General features: G+C 41.3%; 1 protein-coding gene across 1 annotated transcript in view; it reads left to right on the top strand.

Moving 5' to 3' along the window:
- Positions 1–3,063: 3,063 nt before the first annotated feature.
- The window catches only part of METAP1 (methionyl aminopeptidase 1), a gene marked incomplete at its 5' end in the record, with an annotated part of 25,768 nt that continues 19,607 nt past the window's right edge, over positions 3,064–9,224 (top strand). The window contains one exon of the mRNA XM_009327073.1: positions 3,064–3,087. Coding sequence (XP_009325348.1) covers positions 3,064–3,087 — 24 coding nt within the window. The remainder of the gene's footprint in view (positions 3,088–9,224) is intronic.

The raw sequence follows: 9,224 nt of genomic DNA on the forward strand, positions 1-9,224 counted from the left end.
CAAGAAAAAATAAGGGCTTACTGGGACAGAATGAGACGTGCTCATCAAATTCCAGCGTGTGCATTTCTGTGTCTGCATCAGCTCTGGCTCTGGAGTTGCTTGGCTTTGATAAACACTGGGAGACTTGTTGCTCTGAAAACAGATTTTCTGTTTCCTTTAAATGTGAGCTTTTGGGAAAATGATTTGGTGCCCTTCCGTTTTTTTCTTTTTTGTTCCTTTTTTTTTTTTTTAATATCTTTGGATATTTTACTTTAAGGGTACCAAACAAGTAGATTCAGGTTAGGCCAGTTGTCATACAACCGTCAACTCCTGTTAAACATATTCTGTAGGCCTCAGCTATCCTCTCTTATTACCACAGTGGTAATATAGTTTGGTTCTTAATTTAAATAGAAAGGACTGTTTGATGGTTGTCGAGTGGGGTTTGGTTTTTTTTTTTTTAATAACTTGAAAATGCATAGTAAAATACATAGCCTAATACGTTGAACTTTTTGTATGTGTAATTTCGTCAACATCAGTGAGGAAGTTCGTGTTTAATTCAGAGATCAATGGTGAACTTCATTGTCAGAAGTATAACTCAGGGTAAAATCGTTGAAGTTTTGTAGATAAACTTAACAAAATCGTTCAATCACATCAGCTAGATTAATTTACTAATTGGACAATTTTTTTGTCTGAGTCAGGATGTAAACTGGTAGTTATGGTTTGCATAGGACTAGGGGAAAACTTCCCACGCGCGTGTAACACACCCACTGCACGGTTTCTGGTACTTTCCCCTGACGTCTCTGGTGCCAGATGCTGGGAGTCGATGCTAAATTACATTGACTGCAACTCAAAATTGTTCTGACAATTCTGTATCTCTAGTTCCCATGTGGCGCTTACAGTTGGTTTACAGGATTTGCTCTGCATTTTACTACCGGTTTTGACGTCTGATGTAAAAGTCATCATAAATGTGTCTTCAGCATATACAAACATTAGTTGGTGATGACAAAACCATTTGTTAACAGACCAAACAAGCCTGTGTGAGGAGTCCTAGTAACATCTTCACTCCCCTCTGTCTCATCCCCAACTCAGCTAATTTTATATAGGATGCAGAGATTCTTGTTATCTATATATTAGGTTTCATTCTTTAGAAATATCTGCTACTGTTGTAAGGTAAAAGGGGAATTACCAGGAATATTTATTAGCTTGTTAAAATAGGTTGCTGGATAACTAACTACATGCTCATAAAGCTGTCCTGCCTAGAAAATGAAATACTGAACTGGGAATCCACATTGTCTTACTTCTGAGTGACCTTGGGTGTGTTGCTCCTCCTCACTGTGCCTCGTTGTCCTGATCAGTAAAGTAGGTAAGCATAGTTATTCCCCATATGAAAGGTGCTTTGAAGGTTTTGGGGTGACGTGTTACAGAAGAGAGAAGGAAATTAACGGCAGCCCGTTTTCAAGACGTGCAAAAAATGTCATGCACTGAGAGAAGAGTCCTCGTGTTCAGCCTGCAGCAAGGACGTTCAGCCCCCCTTAGTACTTTCTGTGTGCCCAGCACGGGCTGCCCCGAGGTTCCAGCTCTCCCCATCATCTGGTGTGTGCGATGGAGGAGACTCGCTGCAGTGCTCCGCTGGTGTCTTGTGAGCACCGTCAGGAGGGTAGGTGAGGTGCTGCTGACAACCTGGCTGTCCGTTCAAATAAGCACGTGATAGGCAAAGGAGTCTTAAAAGCCAGGAAATTTTCTCTAAACTTCCAGCAAGTTTCAGCTGACAGTACTGGACTGGTAAGCATTTGTAAAACTTTTCCAAAGTTCTCTCTTCTGGTGGTTTTCTTTCCATAGTGGTATTACGTGCATAAATAACTGTTACATAAGCTAGTGAGTAGACCTAGGATGTCATTCCACCTCACAGCACAGCCTGCATTATAGCTGGCATGGTCCTATTCCCTCCCTCCAAGGATGCAGGTCTCTACTCCTTCCATTAAGCTGGCCCTGATTCCTTGGTGAGCCACTTCTGGGTTTTTTAGGGTTTTCTTTTAATGTTTAACTCCCCAAAGCTATATACTGCCGGATCAGAAAACACGAGTGCTTCAGGAGCATGCTGCCAAAGAGCAGGCTTGCCCGTTGTATGTATGCCCAAACTGGGCATAGCCGTAAAGTCAACCCGTCCTTATTGAATGCAGTGGTGTTAGCTACCGGTATGCGGGCGCTTACTCTGGGCTGAGGGCAGGATGGGAGTGACAAGCTACCTGGCGTCTCTTTGAGGGGTAAGAGCATCTGTACGGACATGCACGCTAGGTTAATTAATTTGCTTGGAAGCCTACGATGACTTGTTCATACAGCCAAAACTCCAATCAGAGCTAAAACCAAGTTTGTAGGAGTTTTTCTCCAATGCTAAGAATAAACAATAGAAAAGTGTGAACTACTGTAGAAAGGTAACCAGTATGGAGCAATGTGTTTGGATTATAAATAGTAACATACAATTTGTTAAGAAAAACTAATGCAGGCAGTATAGGACTGAGAATCTCAGTGTAACGAGGAGATTGATTAAACATTATTTTTTGTCACTGCACTTAGAGAATTGAAGTGAACTTTTCAAGTAGACTGTGTCAAGACAGTGATTTCCCCAGTGGATTTATCATTTGTGTATCTCCTTTCCGTGAGGAAGGGCATCATTCCGGTCATTTATCCCCCCCACCCCCGCCCCACCTTTCTGCATCAAGAAGTACACCTCAACAACATGCCCTGAAAATGCTTGCTCTGAAGTAATTTGACATCCTCTGAAATTCCTTTGAGCCAACACTGTTTCATCTCTGGGTGTTGTGCACCTTGGAAACTGGGTACAGCTGTTGAATAACAGTTGTGCTTGTGGGTCATGGGTTGAAAGGGGGCCAAGGCAGCCGAGTTCTGGCCTAGCAGGGAGGTTTCAAACTGGTAATGGAGACAGGGTAAAGATGGCTTTCAGCAGCGGAGGAGCTCTGAGGTGGTGTGTTCAACCCCAGCATTATTTTTTTTCTTTCACTCCAAGGTGTAACGAGAGGGAATATTCTGCGGAGGGATTCTGTCTGCTGTTAACCTTTAATAACATCTTCATTTAGGCTGGTAAATCAGGTACTGTCACTGCCAGCTACCTTCTTTCACTGTCTTGCTTTCTCTTTTGTAGACACTTACTACAGTGTTGCGTGTGTTTATCATCTTACAATGAGATACAGTAATTCAGTCTATCTTCTGAATGTGGAAATAACACAGATGCCCAGCATCACATCTCCAGCGTGTTATTCCTCTTACTAAGATGAATTTGCTATTGTGAAATCTGCCTTTATAGATACACATGTCACTTGTGTGTAAATTATATGTAGTATACATAAACAGTTGGTGTTTAAAGACACAAATGATTTACATTTCTTCTATGCCTTCTACAAGCTGCTGGATGATAAACAGAGGGAAAGTGGTAACTGTTCTTGAGATTTCCAGTTACTACTTTTATATGAGCTTTCTAATTGTAAATTGGTCTCTTATTAATAGTTTTGTGTTGCTTTCATGAAAACTTCCTCTCTCATACTATTTATATCTGTGCAAGTGTCTCAGATGAAAGAGAGTAGTCTGAAGTTTTCTGTGGTGTGGACTGGATGCTGGTGTGGGGGCATTTCTCCAGCCAAATTCAGAAATACCTATTTCTAGCCACATACTGGAAACATTCTCTTATTATAAAGTCAGTGGCCTGTGCTGCATTTTTTTTCTCTGAGATGTGGGGGCCACAGATTGCTATCAGAATAGTAGTCCTGACTTACTCAAGGAGAACGGTTGCACCTTCCTGCTTTGTGTGCCCATGTGTTGTCCGTCCCAGAGAGGCTCAGGTGTATCAAGTGATCTGGGTAGAGTCAAAAGTGAGGACTGTGACACGGTGAAGCTGCAACACGTGAGCAACGGTTGGACGTGTGTTTTAGGTGTTTGAAGGGAAATGATTTCTCTGAACTGTATAGTAGGCAGCAGCATCTCTCTTGCAATGGTGGATACCCACCGACGGGACTCTTTCCATTTGAGGTGGGGTATGACTTGTTAAATTCCAGTGACAGGAAAGAAATGCTGCTCTGTTTTCTCAGTAGGTTTGTATACTGATTTACTCCTTTCTGGGAGGCACATTTCACTGATACTCAGACCTGGGCCCTTGACAGCTTTGGATACTCAAGGTCACAGTAATTTGTGAAAAATTGTGATCCTGAAGAGTGGTGGTGTCCTGTCTCCCACTTTGCTGTTTCCTTTCAGCTTCAGTGTGTTGGCGGTGGGGAGCAGGGAGCAGTGGACCTGGATGAAACTATTTTTTTGTAGTAGTTTTGACTGCAGCACGTAAGTGCCGTATTTCATTCTTGGTTCACTGTTCTTTGCTGTGCCTAAAATAGGCTAAAACCTGCCGCTTGGATCTGACTGCAACACATATGGGTTTCTTTTGGTATAAATGGTGCTCTGCAGATACTGTCTTCTAGAAGATCTTTTGACGGATTTCCTTCACCAGGAAGCTGACATTTTTAATTGCCTATAAATCACCATAAATACCTGTGTCTGTGGTAAATGCCTGGTTATTGTTGAGGCACAAATGCTAAGCCCTCACAACTTTATGAAAGTAAAACTTCAGACTCCTGTAGGCAGGCTTTCTGAGCTAGTGTTCAATGTACTGGAAGAGTGGTCCAGTTTGAATTTCTCTGGTCTGTTGTTCCTTCGCTACTCTCAAAAATCACTTGTATATCTCTGTAAATCTGAAGAGTCGCAAAATGCAGTCCCTTCCTCAAAGGAAGGGCTCTGTCATGTGGGACCCAGGAGTCTCAGGGTGAGATATGGCTTTAGATGAAGGAGAAAGCCAAAGTTGCTGACACCAAGGTGCTGCATGTAGGTGCTTCCCCTGGATTTGAGTCTGAAAACGCATATTCAGCTCTTCTGAAAAACTGACTAGTCATGTATGCTGCTTAGGCTGGTTTGGGAATTTTGTACTGAGTTTTTCAGGCCAGAGGCTGTCTCTGTGGGCTTGTACCACACCTAGAAGAATAGGGTTCAGCATGCTAAAAAGAGGCAACTGTTTTAGTTTAACATCAAATGTATTAACAATTGCATTCCTCAACATACTTGTATTTATGGATAAAATGTACAGTTAATCTGTATTGTATTAAAGATATATATCACTGATAACCTGATATTTTTCTTAAGCTAAATGCTGTACTTAAGCTTTTTGTCTTCTGTTTTGCATACCTTCAGGGTGGTTTGATTAAAAACGAGTTCGCATTAAGCAAAACTACATGATCTCAGATTAAGCCCAAGGCAATTTTACATTCCAAAGGACATTTTTAAATTCTATTAAAAAAATTGCTCAGAATATTTTTAAGTACAGTGTACTACTTGGCACTGTTTCCTAGATGCTTGCCTATTACAATTCAGGGTATAATGACATGCAAAGAGACAGCCAGTCTGTCCCCACAGTCTTGATTCCAGATGTCTTCTTCCCCACCCCGAATAGGTAATTTTGGAAATTCATGGCTCTAAATGATGAGCACAGTGGATGGAGAGGGGTGATTTTGTGGAAGTTGGACACGAGTTGGAGTTCTCAGTAACTGTACAGTGGGGCGGTTTTTGCATACCTGCTGATAGGTGTATTTACAGTGTCAAACGCCAGGCTGTATAAAGCAGCAGTACCCAAAGGTGAAGGGGAGCCTGAAGAAGAGTGTCAGCCTTAAGGCTGGAAATCGCTGACGGAGAGTTGGCAGAGATAACTTTAAATGAGCTGCTACCTTGCAAAGACAGTTCAGAAACACAATCTATGAGTTCGCCTTGAATTCTGTGTTGTGATGCCCGCATAGCTTCCTGTACTTGGGTAGCTTATTTAAAGCTAGCTTGGTTATGTCTGTGCTATACAGAGGTTTGCAGTGTAGTTATATCCTACTCTTGGTTGATTTAGCACTTTCTTCTTCTCTGGAATTTGCAGTTGGCTGTGCTTTTCTATGTCTTAATCATGGATACATGAACTGAAGGAAGCAGCAGCTCCCTGTTATTACTGTAAAGATGACAATAAACATAGGGGAAAAAAAATTCCTTGCTAAGTAGCTCAATAACTGTTTTAAAGGGTTTTGTTTTTTTCTTTCAATGGCTGATGAAAAAAAAAAGCCTTAAGTGGTTTGGTAGTGATCCTTGTGTTCATAGTGAAAATGCACTCTACTGTAAAACAAATTCTGCTATGCTGCATGATTCTGTCAATATTTCAACCAGTAAATAGATGTTGGGCTGAGTCCTTAAGGTAAAAATCATTTACAGAATAACATGGCTTCCACGAGGTGATCCTAGAGGAATCTTTCTAGATTGTAATGCTGATTGTGCCTTTGGTTACCTTTTGGTAAATGCGCAGGTTCTGCTGAACGGTGGGTTGAGCTTGTCTCTAAACACAGAATCAGTGGGATTGGCTTAAGAATGGCTTAACAGAAATGCTGTTGCTAATTAATAATGGCTAACAACAGAAATGTTGTTAAAGGTTTAAATATGTTGACGGCCTCTGTCTAAAAATCACAATTGTATTTTTCTTGCTGATAGACTAATTGTACCCAAGACAGCTTTGAACAAATTGAGGAATACCCCTCTGCCCCCTGCCTTTTTTTTGGTCATGCATTTGACCTCTCTTCTTGTACAGTCCCCTTCAGTGTTTCCAAGTCTGTCTTGATTGCTATATAAAAAACACATGCAACAAAAAGAAAAATGCTTTAGGTGAGAAGGGTGGGGATATTAATATCAGACATACTAATGGATAATGTAGTGTTTGAAATGAAATCCAGGAAGTCTTCCAAGAAACTTGAAGCCAAATTCATATTATTCCTGTGTACTTTCCCCCTGAAGCTAATTAATGTTTTCAAATATGGCCATGTGAGGTCATGTGTTCCTTTTTTAACCATATCAGAAAAAAAATTTAATTACTTCATTTTAATATTAAAAATCACCCTGGATCTTTTTTCCTGGATTTTGTTTATTTAATAATTGAAAATTTTCTATCCTGATCTGTATATGGCATAGGAACATGGAAGAATCATTAGAGGCAGGAATGATAATGGGAAGATTGAAGTAAAGGTCTCAGCAGAAGGCTGAGAGGAGAAGGCTCAGCGAAAAGCAGAATTTTCTCCAGAAAATTCTCCAGAAAGTGGCCCAGATGGAGAGAAAGAGTGGCTTTCTTCCATGGCTTGTCAGGAAGCCTGCTGTATAGAAGGTGAGGGTGTTTGCAATATGCAGTAGTATATTGGTAGTGCTTTGTTGCCAGAGCTATGATTCTCTAACCTGTGAGATGACAGCTGCCATATTTTTATCTGGAATTGCCAAGGCAGAGCTCTGCAGGCATGTGCAATGTAGTGCTTGTGCAGTAAGTTGTTGAATATAAATAGTTTGTGTGTATCCGCTAAGTCCGGTGCTTACAGGAAGCATATGACTGATCCTACACAAAATACATGGGTTGTAGGTGGATGTGCAGCATATCCTTTGAGTGCCTTCCAAAAGTGTCAGAACAAGACAGATATTCACTGATTGTACACTGCATGTGTAATAGCCTGCGCTTACAAAAATGCTTTGGACTTGCTGTGTGTACTTGTTGCAGTTGATTGATGTGCATATAGTGCACGTGTCTGGGATGTCCCGGTGTACAGCAGCTTGTTTGGAGCTATGCTGCAGTAGTTCTGACGGAGCTGCTGTTCCTCTGGAAATAGAGGGCAAGTAAAATCTGGGAAACATGTTTGGGAAAACTCAGACATATGGCAGCCTTATGCAGGACCCTCTTAGGTTGTTTACAGCTGCAGGAAATAAAAAGCCAAAATGGAGCCTGTTGGGTTATGATACTGCCAGCGGCGCAGTGTTTGCCTGGTGTTTTCTGGTTATGGGCCGGCAAAGAGGAAAGAGGTTGGCATCGGAGAAAGGAATGGCATTGGAGAATACTCCCCCAAAATTTCATGGAGGGACAGAATGAACTACAACCAGTAATTACCACAGCTGATGTATGTCTTCATTCCCCAAATGCTCCTTTATATACCTAGAAGTGGATTCTAGATTTGCAGACTTGGTAGCTGCTCTAAGTCCTTAACTGTATAATCCTTCTTCTGCTTCAGAACAGAGGCCTGGTGTTTAAAAGGGGATTAAAACCATACTGGTGCTTGTAGTGTCCTTGAAATAGGGGTTTTAGCTTTTTTATTTTTTCTTAAAATAGGCCTCAGTTAAAACCTGCTCCTTTTCTCCCAGCTCTCCAACAGAAAACAGATAATAGTGCAGCGCAAAGGTCCGTGTATGCAGCGGGTTATACAAGTGTGACAGTAAAACCTTCTGCTGCTTGTTCTAAAAGACGTTCTTTCTGGTAATCTAAAGTTGGTTTCAAAGCCTCTCGTTGCCCAGACCACTACGTAGCATCATGGCATGTCGAGTGCCAGTCCAGAGAATGTGGCAATTTCAAGTATGTGGCATAGGAGAAGACAACAAACAACTGGTTTTGGTAATGAGGGAAATAGCACACAACAAGGTCTCTTTGAACATAGGCATACTTGTGCACCAGTTTGCTGTGGTCTTGTGGATACAATTTGATAACTACTGGTTGCAAGACTAACGAGAAAATGGGGAGAAGATGACTCTACAGGAGTAGACAGTTAAGACTGCTCAATAGCAACCATGAAGCAGGGGTAGAACGTTATACGTCGGGCTTAGTTTACAGATCTGTTGTCTTGGACTGGTTGAGTGTTGTACACATTAGGTTGAATCAGTTGTTGGCTCTGGATGGTAGTTTTACACTGGTGATTCAACATTAGTATTGTCTTTTCTTATAAAGGAGAACAGTTTGCTTCCTGCCTCTTTCTTCAGAAATTCAGCTGTTATTGTAGATGATTGGAATTAGCCGTTTCCTAATGGTTGTTTTGAATGCACCTAGCCATTGAATTAGACTTTCTGCTACAAAACCAAGTAATTTCCTAATTAGCACCTTAAAGGATCACCTTTAATGCTGCCTTCTGCAGCTTTTCTACTTAAATCTCTCCTCTTTCCATGTCTTTCCTTCATCTTAGTCTTTCTTTATTCTTCTACAACTGCCAGCCATTTCCGTCTGCCCCTTTGCTGATTCATTGTTGGTCGGGTGAACTGCTCTATTTGTGCTTGGGAAGAAGAGAAAAAGACAAACTCCTTCACAGTCACTCTTTTCTTGATTTCCATTTCAACTTTCTCTTTTTTTTAAATTTCCTATTTCCATTCAATAG

The sequence above is a fragment of the Pygoscelis adeliae genome, unplaced genomic scaffold, assembly GCF_000699105.1.
Source record: "Pygoscelis adeliae isolate BGI_AS28 unplaced genomic scaffold, ASM69910v1 Scaffold87, whole genome shotgun sequence".
NCBI lineage: Eukaryota > Metazoa > Chordata > Aves > Sphenisciformes > Spheniscidae > Pygoscelis > Pygoscelis adeliae.